We start from the raw sequence: 19960 nt of genomic DNA, 5'->3' as shown, positions 1-19960 counted from the left end.
GAAGGGGCTAGCAGCTCCGGTCCGTCGCTCGAAATCGACGTGCGTTCCCTGTTCCAAAGCTTGGCTGTATTAGCTCGCCCGACTGACAGCTGTCACAATAGAGTGAAGATACAGAAGGGCAGAGCGACGAGCGCGACTCCAACTTTGGCGATTCTGCCTACGGTGACAATCAGTCGTCTTACACCATGTCGGCGACGTCTTCGGTTTTCAACTTTCGCTACGAGAACGGCAGACGGTATCACGCGTATGCCGAGGGACAGTACCCTGTACCCAATGATGAGGTGTGCAACTATCGGTGGGAGTAGCATGACTGTTGCTGATGCCGACACTAGGTGGAAGCGGACCGATTGGATCTACAGCACCACGCCTTCAGACTCACACTCGACGGCAAACTTTATCGAGCGCCTATCCCCAAAGATGTGCAAAATGTGCTCGACGTGGGATGTGGAACTGGCATCTGGTCCATTGAGTTCGCTGATGAGCATCCGTCCGCTCGCGTCCTTGGCACGGATCTGAGCCCTATACAACCCGCTCAAGTGCCTCCAAACTGTGAATTCCTAATCGATGACTGCGAGCAAGACTGGATCTTTCACGATCAGTTCGATTATATCCATACGCGGGCCATGGTCGCAGCCATCAAGGACTGGGACCGTTTCTTCGCGCAGGCGTACGCCAACCTCAAGCCAGGAGGCTATCTCGAATGCCAAGACCTTGCCTTTCCCATTAGATGCATGGACCCTGACGTAACTGCTGAGAACTCGCCGCTCATCCGCTGGTCAGAGTACTTCCTCGATGCCGCTAAGAAGATTGGTCTCGATGGCACCAGTCCAAGACACTTCACGCCGCAGATTCGTAATGCCGGCTTCAAAAGTATTAACTACAAGAACTACAAGTGGCCTGTAGGGAAGTGGGCAAAAGGCGCGAGGTTCAAGCTGCTGGGTCGCTTTGTATATGAAGATCTAATGGACTGGCTACCGAGTAGTTCACTAGGGCTCTTCACCCGCGTGCTAAAGTGGTCGAGAGAGGAAGTGGAAGTCTTCCTATCGGAGTGCAGAGCGGAGGCCAAGAGGAAAGACCGGCATTTTTATGCTGATGTGTAAGTGGACATCACCATTATGTTATGAAGCGAGATTTGCTAATTACGTAGATTCTTCTATCATGCCCGCAAACCCGAAGGCGCAAACGCTTCCAGCTCAGCAGAAGATGACGTGGAATGGGAGGAGTCGATAGACCGAGACGAAGAAGATGAACCCCACCATGCAAGAACGCCATCAACAAACACAACCTCTACCCCACCAGTCCCTCTCCCAACCACAACCGACGCGACACAAGCTACAGTCGACCAATTGGTCGCTGTTGCTGCCAAAGCAGACAGTCCCCCAAGGACCGACGTCGCTATTTCAACTCCTCAAACTCCAATGCGGTAGTGTATATAATGAATACATCTACTTTCCAAACCCCCAAATGTATGCCCATCGACCACCCTGGCACCCACATCCTCTATCTCATCGTTGTAGTCATGACCTTGGTGACCTTTGTAGTCGTATGCGTGACCGTGATGACCTCGACCGTCTCTACAATCTGTGTTGTAGTCGCCGCGCTCTGGACCACCGCCACATTCTGTGTGGTGTTGCCGGCCTGGGTTGTCGCCGTTGTCTCCGTCACCTCCGTGTTCGTGAGGACCGCGTTGGGGTCCATGGTCGCCTGGCTGGGTGGTGCGAGGCGGACGGAGGTGGTGTGGGGGGTATGTAGGTGGTGGGGTGAGTTGCGGAGATGGGGAGAGGAGCGGCGGAGGTGGTATGTAGGTTTGTGGGTGGCTTGAGGAGGACGTGTGTGCGTGACTGGGGGTTGATGTAGGCAAGATGGTGTGGTGTGTGCTGGCGCTGGCGCTGGTGTGGAGGGGATGTCGGTGGTGGAGAGGGTGAGGGAGAAGAGGAATTTGCGACTCGCTAAGACAACAATATTGCAAAAAAGATGAGATGGAGCACGCGCCTCTACTCCTAGCAGACTCTTCTCTGCTATTGTCGTCTTCACTCAGACCTAGCAGGAGAAGGGGAGATGTCCTTACACATGGAGCTTAGGCCGCCGCCACCGCCGCGATATGCAAACTACCAAAAACCTGAGACCCTTCAAACAGCAAAAAAGAATGTCCATCTCAAATAGCGTAGTATCGTGTTATGTGCCGAAGGAGAAGATGTAACTTACGTCGTGATGTCCCCCGATTCCTCCACTGCAAGTTAGCGTACTCTGTCGCTGGTTAGCATCACACTTCTGTGACCGGGGATAGGCCCCGAAATCCAAAGACCGGTGAGGTTAGGCCGGTGGGGGAGCTGGGAAGATGTCGTTAGCGTGATTCGAACACGAGCGAGTTGAGCGGTGTTGGAGGGAGTGGAGTGGACCACTACGCTATTTTCTTGGACTTTGATGGGATGATGGCTGGAATACGGCGGTTATGTAGCGAAGGGACTTCTGGTTCTCCTCTTCAAGAGATTTGGGCTGAACTTGATGGTGAGGAGAGGGGGTGGCTCCCAGCAGTTACGCGGCGTGTAGGCAGGAGCGGAGGTTTTGTTGTTGTGCGGCGATGACGCGTTTGCTCCTTTTGCGGGGGAGCAACAGCATTACGCTCAGGGAGGCAGCGTGTATGTGTAGCTTCGGCAGCGTGTGAATACCTTCTGCACAAAAAGACATAAAGCAGCGAGTGTGCTGCAGGATAGAATGCAATGCGAAGATACGAGCGGGTGAAGGGCTCTAAAGCATGTTAAGACTTTACTACCAACTATGTAGTAAGGCTACGTCACATTCTGGATAACACATTAGCAAAAAAAGAATATCAAGTCATCCAGATCGAACAGCCGAAGCGGTCAATTGGAAGGGAATGTTGACTTACCAAGTCGTGTGGTACGCAGCCAGCCAAGTGCCGCCGAAGCGAGCCAGATAGGGTTTTGTGATTTTCTAAGGAAATGAATAAGCCCTATAGCGGCCGCAGGAAATCGCAAGAAAAGAATAAAGCAAGAAAGGATAGCAGGTAGTGATACTATTCGAACTCGTTAGCTTTTGTGTCCCTCTTGAGGTGAGAGTGCGATTGACCGCCGGGCTATTTGATCTGGATGACTTGATGGAAGAATACAACTCCAGGTCCCTTTATATCTCCGGTCGACGATACTTGCATCCCCGAGAAGAGGATCAGAATTTGGGAAAAATCGACATGATCCTGGTGTTGAGTATCGCCTTGGTGAAGCTGGCGGTGATGGTGGTGTGGGCCCTGGTGGTGAGGGCGCAATCCAGAGCGGGGGCGGTACCGTGGTGACGACGACCGTCAAAGAGTGCGGCGCCTTAACATGTCGGATCGGAAAGGAGAGGAGACTTGAGATGAACATATAGAATAAGGGTGACGTGGATGAGGAGTAGCATCGTGCTGGAAGTGACAAAGGGAAACATTCACGAAAGACGTAGGAACGAATGAAATGATCTGACCCATGTCAGCGCATCATGGACGCCAGGAGATCCGGACAAGATGGAGGTCAGTTTGCAAGAGCTGCAGAAGCTATGCCATCCTCAATGCAGGAGATGTGCGGTCCTGAACGACATCCAAGGAAGCCGTGTCAAGCCCACGATGCGGGGTCATCAGGGGCAAAATGCGTGAGATCAGATGGCAAGCAGTAATACCCTCCGCATCGATGATGGAAGCGATGCAGGAAGAATACGTAGGCCTCGTAGATACCTAGGAGGTGGTGGTAGCAGAGACTGCCATCGCAGCCTTGAGGTTTGACGTTGGGAAGATTGGGGCCACTCGGCGGTGCTTGCTAGTTCGGGCATGCCGTGGGGCCTTTGGCGGCTTCAACGCCTCGCCAACTTCATGTCCACAACACCAACATCGACCCAATCGTCATGGCGCCATCGAGGGGTCTGAGCATATCGCAAGCTCAGCGCGTCTGCTCACGACATGAATGCACGAGTCGCAATCCGTATGCGGCTCCTCGCAGCTTCCGCACGCTTTCGACAGGCTGGACAATATATGCCCCGAACGGTTTGCTCCTCCCCGGACGACAAGACGCCCTGCGTAGCTCTTGGAGAAGCTCAGCGATTCCATATACGACATGGGATACGGTTCGACAATACTCGTCCTTCACGGAGAAGCTCGCCGACCCCGCCAACAAGCTGCAGTGCTATGTGTCCCGCAGCAGCGACCCGTACCTCAACCTCTCCATCGAAGACCACATCCTGCGCAAGAGCCCCGCCGACAGCACTGTTCTGTTTCTCTATGTGAACAGGCCGTGCGTCGTCATCGGGCGGAACCAGAACCCGTGGACGGAGGTCAATCTGGACATCCTCAACGCCGCCCGCGGGGCCCACGACGCCAAAGACAGCGAGCCACCGGGCATCGGTACGGTCGACCTTGTGCGCCGCCGCTCCGGAGGAGGTACAGTCTTCCATGACGAGGGCAACCTCAATTGGAGCATCACATGTCCCCGCGGCGACTTCACACGCGACTTGCACGCCGAGATGGTTGTCCGCGCCTTGCGCAAGCTGGGCATCGAGCGCGCCAGAGTCAACGAGCGACACGACATCGTTCTCGACCAAGGGCACGAGAGGCACACGGCCGACCCTGAAGACACGCATCGCACGCCCTACACGACCGACGAAGGCGGACCACGACCGCTGAAGGTCTCCGGCTCAGCATACAAGCTGACACGTCAACGCGCCTTGCACCATGCGACGACGCTGCTGAGTTCGCCGAACCTGCACATTATACCCCACTACTTGCGATCTCCCGCGAAGAGCGTCATACAAGCCCAGGGTGTCGAGAGTGTCAGCTCGCCTGTGTCCAACATCGGTCTTGACGTGTCAGCATTCCAGGAACGTCTGCAAGAGGAGTTTGCGTCAATGTATGCTGAGCTGGGAACCCCAAGCATCGTGCAGACTGTCGGCGAAGAGCACTTGAACATCCCCGATATCCAGAAAGGCTACGACGAGCTACAGGTACACACGTAGCCCTTGATTATTTCGCTGTCGATGCTAACGTCCATAGACTGATGATTGGATGTGGTCGCAAACCCCTGCCTTCAGCCTCGTGCTCGACCCCAAGGACGACATCGGCCTCCAGATGAAAGTGCATCATGGTGTCATCAAGAGCTTGGATTTTGAGGACTCCAGCCTTCCGCGAGATAGTCAAATAAGACTTCAGGCTGCGCTGGTCGGTATGAAGTTGCAGAATGTTTGGGCCTCAATGAACTTCGTGATGATGAGCGAACACAGCCAGGACGATCGAGTCGTGGCTGCGGCAAAGCGACTGAGGCAGCTCTTGCCTGTACCTGAACTATTCAGGCGTTGAAGCTTGACGTTAACAATCTGGCCTGACAAGACGGCTCATGCGTTGTCTGAAGAGTCGGGATGACCACCAAAGTTGTAAGAGTTGGCCATCATTGGTACGACAACCCTGGATACTCCACTTGGTCGCTTCCTGCAATCTGGAGAAGATACACCCGTATGAAAGAGCAGATATGAACCCAACTCTTGACTTCCTGTCGTGCTTGCATTGCGCAAGCGTCTATCTTTCCGTCGTCTAAGGAGCCGTCCACGCCGAGAGCCCGATATGTTGCGCCCCTTGTATCGCAGCCCATGCCCGCATGTTGTGGTGCGAAGCAGCATCGTGGCCCATCCGGATGTATGAGGAGTTGTTCGTCGCTATGGCCGTCGTCGCTGTTGTGTCGTCGCGCAAATCCGCAAGATGTGAAGTATCCCGGCCACAGGTATAGCAGAGCGGTCTCGCCATCGGAGGCTTTGTCTTGTCGGACCCGGCGCTGTGTGCTTGAGGACATGCGACGGTTCGCTGAATCTGTCTGTCTTCACGGTAAGTGTCGCCATCAGGTGAGTGATGCCTTCGAATGAGATTGCCATCGTGCACATCAAGAGGCAAGCTTGCCTGTATGGCTCTGGCTCTTCGCGACGCCGTTGCATGCGCGGATGCATCGGTAAAGGTGTGCGGCTGGTAGTACCAACGCCGCCAGATTCGAGGTAGTCATCAGCGGAGCAGTAACATGCATCGCCGAGGCGGATCCATACGATGCCGCTTGTAGAAGTAACTCTCCTGTCGTTGGAGGGGCGGTCGCGGAGCTCTTTGTCCGTGTCGATTCTTTGTCCTCGACGGAAGAACTCTCCGCGCTTCGAGGCAGCCCCTCAGTCCCATCGCCGGTACAATCTTAGGACCGAGAGCTCTATCTGTGTGATGGTAGGTATGGATGAGGGCCACGTCGCGCTGCCTGTCCGCCTTCGTGGTCTCAATCGGAGCTGCGGGGGTCATGGAACTGGGAGACGGCCGGAGGTCTCGAAGAACGTAGGCAGTTGGTTCTCCGCCGCGGGGTAATTCCAAACTGCGAAGCTGTTCTGAGCGACATCGAGTCTGCCTGTAGTCAATGGGGGTAAGGTGAGTGTCTTCATGGTGTTGGTTGGGGGTCTTACTGTGGGCTGCAGCTGGGCCTTCGGCGGCGGAGAAAGCGGCCTTGAGGCGGCTATCCTCAAGGCCACCCTCGAGCCTCGCCGGCCTCCGCAAGGAGCGCCAGCGGCTGCATTTAGGAGTTGAAGATGGAAGAGGCCATGATTCCCGTGGTCGCCAGGAGGTCGCCGATGCCAGGTTCGACAGAGAAAGTGGTCTTGGAGCGGCCCACGACCCTCGTCCCCCGCCACAAGTTGCGCCAGCAGCTGCATGTATGGAATGAGAACGTAAGAGGCCGTGATTCTCGGGAGCACCAGGAGGTCGCCAATGTCAGCTTCATCGTAGAGAGCTCCGTGTGAGGTAGGCCTGCAGGTTAGCACGAGCTTCTGCGGCGATGTGCAAAGCGATAGAACAGCCCCAGGGGACCACATGAGCTGGGCATGTGTCTTCCCGTAGCGGTAGAACGACGTGAGTATCGACAGGGAGGGTTGTGGGTGCAGTGCATTTGTGAATCTGGTGTTGAGTATGTCCGAGCATTGGGGGGGGGCTCCCAGTCCGCCGCACTAGCGCCAAATCACCAAACCAGCACATCAATTAAGGCATTTCAGCTCATAGGTTTGCAAGTCTCCAAAGGTCCAAGCTTACTAAAGCCCACATGGCATCTACAGTCACCTTGTATTGGAAATTTGGTAGCTACAGCCATGCTTGCTATTTCAGCTCCGTTTGGCAAACTCTCACCATCACCACCACCACCACCATACACACCATACCCACAACACAACAACAATCCCACTATCCAACCCAAATGGCCTTCAGAAAGTGGCTAGACGACAGCAGGAAGAAGTTCCTGTGCAAGGGAGCGGTGCTCAAAGAGCACATCAAGAACAAATGGAACCATTTTTGGGATATTTCCCACAGCGTGAGCCACACGCCTGTTGAACCAAGCTCCAGTGAGGGGGAGGATGAGGAGGAGGACAACGACGACGACTAGGCTGCATAGGCAGCGAGATGAACGACTTTTGGGCTGCAAAGGCAGCGTTACGAAACAGGTTTGAGGACTACGTTGAACCCCAACGTTTTGACAGCGACTCGACAGCAAGGCGAGGAGGTATCCGAGGCGATGGGACAAGACAGCGGCGGGCTGTGAGGTGGGCGAGGAGACGACTGTGACGTTTGTAGGTGGTGGAGGTGGATAGGAAGATGGGTCGTCGAGGTCACAAAAGGTTCGCAGACTCACCCAGGCTTACCGGATGAAGTACCCTGGTTACTACCAGTGTATTCTGGGCGCTCAAAGTACCTCGGGAACATGCACGTCAGCATCTCGGACTGCAGCAACTTATAAATACGGTCGGACATTTGGGATGGCTTCTGGTCCCGCTTCCTTGGCAAACCACCGCCTATTCGCCGGTCGCCGTTTCAGCCTTTCGCTTCAACCACTCGCCCTCGCAGCGCATATTTTCATCGCAACCGGTCAACAGCCTTGGGAACACAGATATGCACGTCTCTGCACGACTAGAACTTTCGGTCCAATCGTCGCGACCCCTCATTCTGGATGCCTGTTGTTTCGAAACGCGGACAGGCCATGAAACGGCTGCCATCAGCGTTCGCCGCGTTTCAGGTGAACTACGCCTCCTCCACAACGCTAGCTGCATTTCTGGTCGCTGCAGCTGAGGCTGAGAATGTGGTTGGGGTTATATAGCCGGCGATGGAGGCGTTCGCTTTTTGGTCAGGACGACGTTCTTCAACTACTAGCGCAGCGCGCATTGAATACATTTCTTTCTTGTACATCCTTTCCTCTTCTGCATCATGAGCGCTTACGAACATTCAAGCGCTGGCTCGCTGTATACATACGATACGACTGATGATTTCGGTAACGAACCCTTCCACGCTGCGCTTTCAGCATGGGGTTATATGGAGGATCAGCCAAACATTGCCAATAAGTACCAACAAAGCCCTATCGGTATGTGAAAATTACTCCCATTGCCCTAGAGTAGTACTTTGACTGACCCGAAAACAGAGGCTCTGCAACATCTTCCTCGACAATGGCCGACCGCAAACACCGTACGCCAGCCCTTCGTATCGTCGCAACACCTCTCCGCTTCGAGCTCCTCGTCGGCAATGTCAAGCTATCGATCGTCGGGAAACAGCAGCTTCGCGCAGACCCCTCTTCGAGACTCAATGTCATCGTCCACATCAGGTTATTCAAACACGTCCGATATGTCGAGGAATCAACACTTTTCCATGGCTGAACATCTCTTGTGCTACGGGCCTGCCGAACATCCTCTCTATGCCGCTACCCCAACAGAAGAGCCCTGCCACCGCCCTATTGAAGCAAAGTCCCCCAAGAAACCAGCCCCGCAATTAAAAGACTACTTCAAAACCTGCGTCTCCGCACACAAACAATCCCGCCTCTGCCCCAAACCCCACGCCTACTTCTGCACCATCTGCACCCGCCCCTTCATCTCAAAAGCAGATTGGAAACGTCACGAGGAAACCTACCAAGAGCGGCCCGAAATGTTCGTGTGTGGACTCTGCGAGTGCATATATTTCCTCGCGAAGGACTACACGAAACACCACGCCCAAGCCCACCGATGCACGTCCTGCGCCGATGTGGGGCCTGGCAGGAAAAAGGCTCATGCGCTGGCTGCGAGACGGCGGCGCATGACGAGGACGGGCTGGGGCTGTGGGTTCTGCGTTCATTTTAGTAGCGAGTGGGGGGAGAGGTGTGATCATGTTGGGCGGCATATGGGGGAAGAGGGGAAGGGGGTGAGGGAGTGGAAACATACTAATGTTGTCTACTCTCTACTCCAACGACCGGGGATTTATCATGAGTGGATGCGACTAGTTCGCGCGCTGCCAGATATTACTAGCTTTGGATGGAACAGGACGACTACTGGACGCGTTGAGGGGTATCCGGAGAGTAATCTTACTCCTCAGCTGCAGGATTACCTGGAGTATTTTACGGCGGATCAGGATGCGGCGGCTGTGGCGGGGTTGGCTTATGCGAAGATGAAGAAGGCGACTGCGACGATGAGGGGGGATGAGAGGCCGCCTGTTCCGCCGAAGGATTATCCTGCTGCAGAGGGGCGGAGTTGGGATGGGGAGATGGATCTGTGGGGGCAGCTTTCGAGTTCGGTGGTTGAAGACGAGGTGTTGCCTACGGGTGTTAGTCGTTTGGGGGGATGGTATGCTGGGGAATGATTCTTTGAGCAACTCGTATTACGCCATGTCTAATGTATAATGAATTCAGGGCAATACTTCGCAAGAAGTTTTGCAACAAACCCATAATGACGCATAATCAACATCCTCGCCATCACCACCCCTCCAATTCCTCACCCTTCGTCTCTAAACTCGGCGGCTGAACAGGCATACCCTTCTTCAACGCACCCACAAGCGGGTCCTTACTCATCATCTCCTGTATCTTCTCATCATTGCTGACATCAGCCTTAACCCGCTTATACGCCATCCTCGAAGGCTTATCCACAACATTGAGAAAGCTCTCTCTCCTTGCCGTCGACCAAGCGTTCAACAATCTCTCATCATCCTGCGCCTTCCTAGTAAGAACCCGAACGAGAACCTCAGAGAGCGAAGACGCATCCGCCATCCCAGACGCCAAACCAAGTCCCGCATACGGATTCGTCAAATGCGCCGCATCCCCCACAAGACAAACACGCTCCTCGTGATGATACAACGACGGAACAAGCCGCTGTTGCGCTTTATACGGCGCCACCCTCACAACCTCATACGCCTTCTCCCCCTGCCCATCCCGTCCTCCATCCGGCATCATAACCCCCAACTTCTCATCCAGCGTCCTCATAATCTCCTCCTCAGACACACCAATCGGGACCCCGTAACTCACGCGCCATAAAGCGGGTTTCCCATCCGCGGTGGCGGAGGCGTGATTGATGCGGCCAATGAGACCGTAGTGAAGCGGATCCATGATGAAGTTCGCGTCGTGGAAGCCGTGGGCGTGGAAGTCGAAGTGGAGGTCTGTGGCTACGAGTTGGGCGTCGAGGGTTTCGCCTTCGAGGCTGATGGAGAGGTCTTTGCGGATGGTGGAGTGGGCGCCGGATGCGTCGATTAAGTAGGCGGCTTCGAGGGATTCGTCCCCGAGTTGTGTTGAGGTGGCTTCCGGGGTGATTTGCACGGTGACGCTGCTGGGTGTTGATTTGAAGGAGGTGACGCTGGTTCCGAGGCGTACTTCTGCCTTTTCGTCACCGAGGGCTGCGAGTCGCTTCATGAGGATTTGTTGGAATTTTCCCTGGGGTAGTAGGAGTTGTCCTTTTCCTTTCATGCCTTCGCCTGAGTTGTCGAATGTTTTTTCTGCGATCACTTTGCTGCCGTTTTGGATACTCGTTCGAAAACAGAGGCCTGAGCTCAAACTTCCTGTCTTCACCAACTCCGGTAACAGTCCTTCGACTTTGGATAAGATGGGATATGTAGGCGGTTGATGTGCCATTGCGCGCGTCGACATAGGATCTGGCTGCTGCGGTTCGATGACGACCACCTTGTTGGGTATGTCGGACTGTGCGAGGAGGAGAGCTAGAAAGAGGCCGACGCAACCGCCTCCTGCGATCACGATTGGGAGGGGTTTGGCATTGTTGCCGTTGGTGCCGTTCGCGTGCGAGAAGCCGTACGAGAAGTCGCTAGAAACATTGGTATCGTCGTTTCCGGTGCTAACGTTGAGGCTCGATAAGTCGAGATTGAGTGCAACCGAAACCGCCATAGCTAGTGGATGATCTGAAGCTTTTGCTGTTGAGTCGGGGGTAAATCTGGTAATCAAGATGTGTCGAAGATGGACTGATGCTCTTCACGGTGACCGAGGTCTATATCTGCATGCAACTTCAATTCTGCAAGTTAACATTAGGAGCCGCATCTTAGTATTGCGTGTGTGTATTAACGGTTCTTTTTCGGATGCCGAACGATGTTTCCGGCGATGTGGTGCTGTCATTGTGGTACCTGCCGCAACGGCCCCGATGTGGGGAACCGGCGACTTTAGCCTCAGGGTCCAGGCGACGTCAGAGGGTTTCAGGGACCTTCGACCGACCGCCGACATCACATCAATATGCACGTGCGTGAAAAGGAAATGTTCATCTATGTATTGAAGCTACCTGTATAACTGTGTACACGTCTAACAATCTACCTGACCTTGGTATATTGCTGTTCGGACATCTTTCTCTACCACCGATGTCTTGCTAATCCCATACTCCCACATCCTGTACATCTTGATCCTGATCATTAACTGTAGGTCCCACGTACGGATAATAGTGCTGAACGCCCCTCTTATCTCCATCCGAAATCGCCGTAAACCATGGAATGATCTGTGCGTTCTCATCGTTCGGCCCCGAACCGTCACCGGGACGTCCATTCTTCCAGCGTACAAGGGGTAGCTCATTGACGCCACCTCGCTGATTTGCAGCGTGCGCTCGAGAGGGGTAGTGCATGATAGAATCGAAGTCGTATGCCGTTTCCGAGTACTGTGCCAACGGTGTCGTTTTATCTTTTGCGAGACCCATGTCGGTACAGTACGCGGTTGGGGTTGCAAAATGGAGGCCGTGCATGTATCCCAACCAGTTGGATCCACAGACGTCCTCAATCGTTTTCCCCTTCCACGCGGGCTCAGTCTCCACTTTCTTCTTGGCAGTCTCGTAGCCCTCGAGTTTGGAGCAGTCGAAGTTGACATGGTCGTCCCCTGAACTTGTTAGCCGGGATAGAAAAGTTGTCTAGCAGAACAAGCTCACGGTCCTTCCTCTGATGCTCATGTTCAAAGCCAAGAACATGACCCAGCTCATGAGCGACCTCCCATTTCCATAAGTCGTAGTCAGCAGGACGCACTACAAGAAGCAAACTGTGTCGATCGGGTTTCTCATTTCTTGGAGTAGGAAAAAGATGTTAGTAACCTGATAATAGACAGTTGAAGTATAATCCTTGTCAATGACCGACTTACTGTGTCTCTGGGATGAATCCAATAGTTGCTGAAGCAGATTCATCCCAGGATTCCTTGATCAGAAGTGTACCTTCGGGGACGAATTCGTTCCATTCGTCATCCTCATCACAACGTGGATAAAATCCCTCTTCGTCGTCGTCGTAGTAATAGTGACGGAATCCAGCAAATCGATGTCCATTGTCTTTACCCTTGCCCAACTTGGTCATCCACTCTTTTGCTGCCTCCTCCACTGTGGTAAACAGAGTTAGTACTCGCAGAATTCGTGATGTGGAAGGCGACATGTAGGGATACTTACCGACGTCGTGGAACGCGTCGTAGTCCTTATCAGTGGCATAGCAGTAATCGATCCAAACGTATGGGTCATTTTCGGGGCCCTGATCGGGCCAGACCGTTTTATCTGGAATCCGATGGTTGATGACTGACATCCAGCCTTGGCCGCCATTATCGCCGAGCTGTCCAGATACTTCCAGGTCGGCGATGAAGTCGTCGACTAAGGAGCTGTTGGTGAGACGATTGTTGTTGAAGGGAAAACCGCATGCGGAGGTCAGGGTCGCAAAAAGACCGGCGAGGAGGAGAAGTAAGAGCTGCATATTGTACAAGGTTTTGGTACAACTGAGTAGATTGAGAGTCGATGTGTAGACTGGGAAACAGGAGAGTGGGCGGATCTATATACGCAGACAAAGCAGAGTCTCGTTGCTAGCGCGATTGCCTCATCGGATTATCGTGTGCTGCCTGAAGGCGATGATAAAGGAGCAAACGTTCCTGGCAGAAGCTTTGGCCAATATACAGTCATGGACTTGTGCTCGTGATGATGAGCGGGGTTTGGCCGGCTGCATCTGCACTAGAAGTGCATTTATCACTCTCAGATAGGAAAAGTAGAACCAGTCTTGTGAAAGACTGATATGGCCGTATTGGTGAGTTCGGTAGCCTGAGAAATGAGCTCATTACCTTCCCTAGGGACTCACAAGACTTTCGTAGAATAAGATAAGGTACGGTCGCCACGACAGTGGGAGTGAATACCAGTGACTGCAAGTGTAGTATAGGAAAGCCACAGCAGGCGCACTCGATAACCAGAAAAGCGGAGCCTTTATACCGTATTGTTTGTACATATCTAGATTGTCAGAGAGTATACACAGCAGAAAACCACTCACAAACCTCTCTTCGTAACAATCGCAACATCAGCAACCATCCTTATCTTATTCACCCCACCTTCAACCTTGAACCACTGGTTACGAGGCAACTCGTCCACGATGGAGTCGAGCACCTCGTCCCACATATCCCCGTGGCGCTGTCAAAGGTGTTGTCTGCAAAGGTGAGGTTGCATGCGTCCATTGTTTCGACTTTGACTGGCCACGAGGGCTTGTCGGTGAGATTGGCTTGCAGCTGAGCGAGAAACATGGGGTTTACGTGTGTGGCGTGAATCTTGAGACCTGTTGGGGGATTGCTTCCCATCATCGCCATGGTCATTGCGCCGGGACCGCAGCCGTTGTCGTGGACGACTGACGTTGCAGTGAGTGATGGGAGTTCCTTGAAGAGCTTTCGAGTAACAGAATTGCTGACTTCTCTCGAATATCTGATACGCCCTCTTACGAGGCCTTTGGATTCCGTTTCTGGCTTATCATTCTTGGGAGAAGACCCAGTCTGAGGACTCGAAGTGTGAACGAGGCATACACGATTGTGATGGCCGAGTAGAATAGTGGTCGGTAGTAGTTCATGTTCTGAAGGATCGAAATGATTACGTGGTTGGTCTTGGCTTGTTTGAGCTGGAGTGCAGGAGATGTCGGAGGGCCCGGCTACCCCGCGAAGGTTGGCGCGCTGTCGCTGATGGCTCGAGTCGTGAAGCAGTGCGCACAAAGAATTTGTCTCCTTTGTGATCGAAACGATGGACAAGTCGTCGCACGCGTGTTGATGAGTATCAGTGGCATGCGTCGGTCTAAAGATGGAACGGTAGTGAGATGTGGCTAGTGACGTACGCCACCCGTGGACCGCGTGGGCCGAAACAAACCATAGAACGGGACACGAATTGCCAAGTCAAGACATCCACGAATGCTTCCCCAGAACCCCCAGAGCCTCTTTCCCCCGTAAACCAAGTCTTCTTGATGCGGTAGCGACTGCATTACGCGTATTTCAAGATGTCTGCGCCCACTACATCGGACCCCATACAGCAGAGTGGTAGGTGAGCTTGCAGCCCTCGGAGGTGCCAGTAAACTCCGCTTTCACGTCGCGGCCCATGTGGGAGCACGGAAGAATTACAGGCTAACAGGCGACGCCAGGCACTTTGTCCAAGTCGCAGAAAAAGAAGAACAAGAAGAAAGCCGCCGCTGCGAACAAGGCGGACGGCACAGACAAAGTGAATGGGGACCACGCCAGAAGCGACGCGGAGGATCACGACGAAGACGCCGAGGATGAGGCCGAGCAGGCTGTATGCGGTCCACGAGAGCCCTCTATACAACCACGAGTACTAATGGTGTCAATGCAGAAGCCCGCCGCGCATTCAGCCGATCCAGACGCCGACGACGTAGACGACGACCAACCGCCGCTGTCGCCGACCCTGCAGACAAACGGGACTCCACACCACAGCATCTCGTCCGCAATTGCGCTTGGACTGGCACGCTCACGCTCGCAACAAGGAATCTCCGCGTCCCCGCCGCCCCCTTCAGACACCAGCGCACGCTTAGACGCGATAGCCAAGGAGCGCGATGCGCTACGCCAGGAAGTCACGGAGCTGAGGAAGAGTCTGGAGGAGGTTCAGAACAAGCAGAACGCGGGGACATCAGACGAGTCACATGCGAATCATGAGGAGGAAATGCGGAGTCTGAGGGAGGAGCTGGATGAGGCCAACGAGGGCAAAGAGCACTTTGAGACACAATACAAGAACTTGCTGGGCAGGGTCAATACGATCAAGACCAGCCTGGGCGATCGGTTAAAAGCCGATGCGGTATGTTTGCATAGGACTTTGCAGCAGACAGAGTGCTGACCCAATGCAGGCCAGAATCGAGGAGTTCCAATCGCAAATCGCCGAGCTCGAGGAGCAAACCCGCGAGCTACAAGAGAACAACAACAGCCTCACCGAGGAGCTCGCAAAGCTACGGCAAGAAAAGGAAGCCCAGGCGTCCGAGATCGAGACCCTACGGAGCAGGTCGACTTTGTCGCAACAGAACTGGATCAAGGAACGCGATGAGCTGATTTCGCGGGAAGCATACGCCAGGGAGGAGTTCGAGAACGCCAAACAGGCCATGCAAGACTGGGAAGTGTTGGCCATGAACGAGCGATCTCTGCGCGAGAACCTCGCTGAGAAAGACGCTGAATTGCGGGATCAGCTGGAGTCGATGCGGGAAGAGTACGAACGGGCTGCCAGGGATAGGGACACCAATAATCAAGCTGTGGAGGGTCTGCAGAAGGCGCTGCAAGAAGTACAGAATCGTGAGTACAGTCCACTTATGAAAAGAGATCTTGCTGATTGGCCATGTATAGTACGAAAAGCCGAGCTCAAAAAGTCCGTCGAGACCTACGAATCACAAATCAACGACCTGCGGAAACAAGTCCAAGCCGCGGAATCAGCGTCCAACGCCACCAAAGCCACACTCGAGTCGACACAAAAAGATCTCGAGCGCGCCCTCCCCTTCGAAAAGGAAGTCAAGGAGAAGAACTTGTTAATCGGCAAACTGCGTCACGAAGCGGTAACACTCAACGAACATCTCACCAAGGCTTTGAGGATACTGAAAAAAGGACGGCCGGAAGACAACGTCGATCGACAGATCATCACAAACTACTTTTTGCATTTCTTGAGTATAGACCGGAGTGATCCGAAGAAATTCGAGGCGCTGCAGCTCATCTCTGCGCTGCTGGGCTGGACAGATGGTACGTCCCCACCCTCCCTTCCATCTCCCTCCCCAACCATCCCTTCCACCTAACTAACTCCCCACCCAGAGCAAAAAGAGCAAGCAGGACTCGCTCGCCCCGGCACATCATCCAGCTCAACCGGCCTGCGCATCCCCCTTTCCTCGCCCTTTAGACGAACGCCATCGACGGCGTCGCTGAGCGCCGCAGCCGCAGACCCCATGCTCATGGCTAGTAGCTCGAGCAATAAGGAGTCGTTGGCGGAACTGTGGCAGGATTTCTTGGAAAGGGAGGCAGCGGAGGGCAAGGGCGATGCGAGTAGGAGGGGGAGTACGGTTGGTTCGCCGCCGCCGGCAGGGGGTGAGAAGAGGTAATGGATGGATGGGGGTAATTATAGAACACTTTGGTGCAACAGAATTGGGTGCTGAAGACACCTTGAATTGCTTGATCCAGTGTGCATTTGCTTGTGGTGTATATCGTAGTCGCCTGTCCGTTATGTTGTTACATCTTTCTTGTACAAAACCCCAACGCCTAAGCCGCGCCTTTTATGCGCTACAGATAGAGTCATCCAGACTACATGGCATTGCTCTCGTTCGAGATTTCTTCCTCCTCCCCGCACCATGTCTTTCAGCCTACGTAGTTCTCCTTCACAACTTCTCCACCCCGCATCATCTCTTCCAGCCCGTGTGCTTCATTACTGCCTCTTCCTTCGCCTTCCTCTGGTCGGGCTCTAGCGTCCGCATCCGCTGGGCTTCTTCGCGCTTTTCCCTCTTCATCACCTTCGCTTGCTTGTCGGTCGGTCGGCGGATGGCCCAGTTGAGCTGGCCGAAGATGGTGGTCTTGATGGCTGGGGTGCTTGTTAGCGAATAGCCCTTCTAATGGGGATTGGCAGTCGTACCATCCACACAGTAGGGACACAGAATGTGCAGGCGCTTGACTCTTCCGCACCCAGAACATGTGTTGAGCGATGTGATGTCCTTCAGTCCCTTGCCCGCCATGAACCGTTGGCGCTTCTTGCGGTATGAGGTCTTCTTCTTGGGCACTGCGTTGAGTATGCCGTCCCAGATATCGGATAGTGATGGTATTGAGGGGAGTGATAGGGATGGTATTGCGAGTGCGCCGAATGGTGTGTTGATTGCGCCGAAGGGTTGTGATAGGCGTTGCAGGAAAGGCGTGTTGAGGATGGGCCGCATTGGGCCATTGAGGCCCGGCAGCAGCGTCTGCCAAAGCGGAGGAAGCGGGCGGGTGAGTGCCATGACTGCAGCGGGTGACTGGCTGCGACGGGATTACGTAGGGCCGCGAAATGGCGATGCCGGTGATGGTGTTGTAAAATGTCGTGACCCCAGTCCGAGCTTGCAGGTCGCGCCTTACCGCCCTCCCACTAGCGCGCTTTCGCTTCCTAGCTGCCCCCTTTCCCGCGCCTGCATCTCCACGAGAAAGTCGCCAGCGCAGCGACCCTGACTATTTACTCTATTACGACGACACCTCCGACCCTCCTCTCCCCAACCTAATTCCCATTCACCCACCCACCTCCATCACCCCCAGTCCGCGCCCCGAGGCTCCCATCATCCACAATGGCTGCTGCATACAACCAGAACCAGTCGCAGCCCATCTTCCCGGACAGCTATGTCGGTTTCGACAGCATCACCAAGCAGATTGAGCGCAAGTCGGTCAAGCGGGGCTTCCAGTTCAATGTCATCTGCGTTGGTAGGCTTCATCTTTCTATCACGTGTCCCCATTGGTATTGACGGTGTACAGGACAGACTGGTCTCGGCAAGTCGACACTGATCAACACGCTCTTCGCCTCGCACCTCATGGACTCCAAGGGCCGCTTCCAGCCCGACGAGGAGGTCCGCAGCACCACCAACATCCACCCCGTCTCACACATCATCGAAGAAAACGGCGTGCGTCTGCGCCTCAACATCGTCGACACGCCCGGCTACGGCGACCTGATCAACAACGAGCGCTGCTGGGACCCCATCGTCAAGTACATCAAGGACCAGCACAGCGCCTACCTCCGCAAGGAGCTGACCGCCCAGCGTGAGCGCTACCTCCAGGACACGCGCATCCACTGCTGCCTGTTCTTCATCCAGCCCTCTGGCCACGCCCTCAAGCCCATCGACATTGTCGTCCTCAAGAAGCTCAGCGAGTTTGTCAACGTCGTGCCCGTCATTGCCAAGAGCGACAGCTTGACCCTGGAGGAGCGTGCCGAGTTCAAGCACAGGATAAAGGAGGAGTTCCAGTTCCACAACCTGCGCATGTACCCCTACGACAACGAGGAGGATGACAACGAGGAAGTCCAGGCAAAGCAGGCCATCAAGGTGAGGAAGATGTCGAGGTGCGACTGGACGTCCGCTAACTTCCACTAGGAACTCCTCCCCTTTGCCGTCGTCGGCTCTGAGAGGACTGTTGTTGTCAATGGCAGGAACGTCCGTGGTCGCCAGAACAAGTGGGGTATCATCAACGGTAGGCCATCTCAATCGCTCCTCCACGCGAACTCCACTAACACCCCACAGTCGAGGACGAGAACCACTGCGAATTCGTCTACCTCCGCAACTTCCTCACCCGCACCCACCTGCAAGACCTGATCGAGACGACCGCACAAATCCACTACGAGTCGTTCCGCGCCAAGCAGCTGCTTGCCCTCAAGGAGAGCTCTCACCAGGGCCACTCCTCGCGCCCTATCTCACCCTCTGCCGACCGCGAGCTCAGCAGGAACAGCCAGCGCATGACCATGAACGGGTACTAGGAGTTCCCGAATCATAACCGCGTCGATAGTAGCGGGGGCAAGCCCAACGGCCCTCCACCACCGCGTATGGAGCCACGCATGGAAAGGCCTGTCCCCATGATCGATGCTATCTGAGCGGAGGTGGTTTAGGTTGTGCGTCCATCGCAAGGGGGGGCATTTGCGACATGTTTTTGATACCAGTGCATCATCTAGCACGAAAAGGGAGAGGAGGAGACTTTGCGGCACACTTTCGATTTGACACCTTTCTCAATATCCTTTTAGTTACGATGGATTCTTATTATCTTTCTTCATCTCGTATGTCATAGCACGGTGTAGTGGTTGAGCTGTGACCTTGGGTTGTGCCCGGGTCCCCTTCTAGGATAGCGGAGTAATTTGAAGCCTAGTGCTTTTCCATCATTCTTGCAAGCACGACTGTACGATGGCTTGGTGTCTTGCCCCGTTTGCCTGGTAGTTCGCTCTTTCCGCCGGTGTAGCGATGTCAGGCCATAATTTTGGGGATGGTACGAGGCCCAGTTGCGCTCTACGCCAGGGAGGCAGGTACGGGATACCAGATGATACGAGCGCAGATCCTCATCTACCATTCTCCCCATTGAGACAGACAGGGCTCAGCGCCGCCCGACCCGCCCGAAGTCATCACACTCAAGCCGTATGCTCAAAACCATCGCCTCAGCGCAACAACTTCGACCCTGCAAAATCCTCTATACTGTCATCCCCCTTCTTCGTTCCACCAGTTTTCCCCTGCCCAGTCACTCTCACCGGTCCCGTCTTTCCTCGCGCTGGTGATCGTGATCCATCAGGTGACTTTGCAGAGGCACTTTGACTATCGGCTTCCCCGACGATCCGCTCAATGACTTTTGCTTTCGCCCCAGCGCGCTTGAACCTATCATCGAAATCCGCGACGCCTTCTTCAGTGTTTGCGGTGTCGAAGGTGAGGGGGTCGGTTAGGGAGTGCAGGAGTGTTGTGTTGTTGCGTAGTCTCTCATTACTCTTC

The 19960-nt window shown here is 54.4% G+C and overlaps 6 protein-coding genes across 6 annotated transcripts; 4 read left to right on the top strand and 2 right to left on the bottom strand.

The window, feature by feature from the left end:
* Positions 1–185: 185 nt before the first annotated feature.
* J4E92_008264 (uncharacterized protein) lies at positions 186–1100 on the top strand (the record flags this gene model as incomplete). The annotated part of the gene is made up of 2 exons (XM_051499617.1): positions 186–281; positions 333–1100. The coding sequence occupies 2 exons, from the start codon at positions 186–188 to the stop codon at positions 1098–1100; spliced, it is 864 nt and encodes a 287-aa protein (XP_051349993.1).
* A 2788-nt stretch (positions 1101–3888) lies between these two features.
* J4E92_008263 (uncharacterized protein) lies at positions 3889–5332 on the top strand (the record flags this gene model as incomplete). The annotated part of the gene is made up of 2 exons (XM_051499616.1): positions 3889–4980; positions 5030–5332. The coding sequence occupies 2 exons, from the start codon at positions 3889–3891 to the stop codon at positions 5330–5332; spliced, it is 1395 nt and encodes a 464-aa protein (XP_051349992.1).
* A 4414-nt stretch (positions 5333–9746) lies between these two features.
* J4E92_008262 (uncharacterized protein) lies at positions 9747–12970 on the bottom strand (the record flags this gene model as incomplete). The annotated part of the gene is made up of 5 exons (XM_051499615.1): positions 9747–11205; positions 11693–12125; positions 12175–12281; positions 12381–12609; positions 12676–12970. 5 exons carry the CDS (start codon positions 12968–12970, stop codon positions 9747–9749), a joined length of 2523 nt encoding a protein of 840 aa, XP_051349991.1.
* A 1542-nt stretch (positions 12971–14512) lies between these two features.
* J4E92_008261 (uncharacterized protein) lies at positions 14513–16594 on the top strand (the record flags this gene model as incomplete). Its single annotated transcript, XM_051499614.1, has 6 exons — positions 14513–14552; positions 14654–14802; positions 14860–15318; positions 15368–15803; positions 15855–16241; positions 16311–16594. 6 exons carry the CDS (start codon positions 14513–14515, stop codon positions 16592–16594), a joined length of 1755 nt encoding a protein of 584 aa, XP_051349990.1.
* A 294-nt stretch (positions 16595–16888) lies between these two features.
* J4E92_008260 (uncharacterized protein) lies at positions 16889–17413 on the bottom strand (the record flags this gene model as incomplete). The annotated part of the gene is made up of 2 exons (XM_051499613.1): positions 16889–17067; positions 17119–17413. The coding sequence occupies 2 exons, from the start codon at positions 17411–17413 to the stop codon at positions 16889–16891; spliced, it is 474 nt and encodes a 157-aa protein (XP_051349989.1).
* Positions 17414–17794: 381 nt separating this feature from the next.
* Positions 17795–19083, top strand: SPN2 (Septin Spn2; the record flags this gene model as incomplete). Its single annotated transcript, XM_051499612.1, has 5 exons — positions 17795–17927; positions 17979–18541; positions 18590–18686; positions 18737–18962; positions 18999–19083. The coding sequence occupies 5 exons, from the start codon at positions 17795–17797 to the stop codon at positions 19081–19083; spliced, it is 1104 nt and encodes a 367-aa protein (XP_051349988.1).
* Between the last annotated feature and the right edge of the window lie 877 nt (positions 19084–19960).

Source organism: Alternaria infectoria, assembly GCF_024043175.1.
Source record: "Alternaria infectoria strain BMP 0036 chromosome Unknown scaffold_16, whole genome shotgun sequence".
In the NCBI taxonomy this organism is placed as follows: Eukaryota; Fungi; Ascomycota; class Dothideomycetes; order Pleosporales; family Pleosporaceae; genus Alternaria; species Alternaria infectoria.
This window is presented reverse-complemented; position numbering and strand designations above follow the sequence as displayed.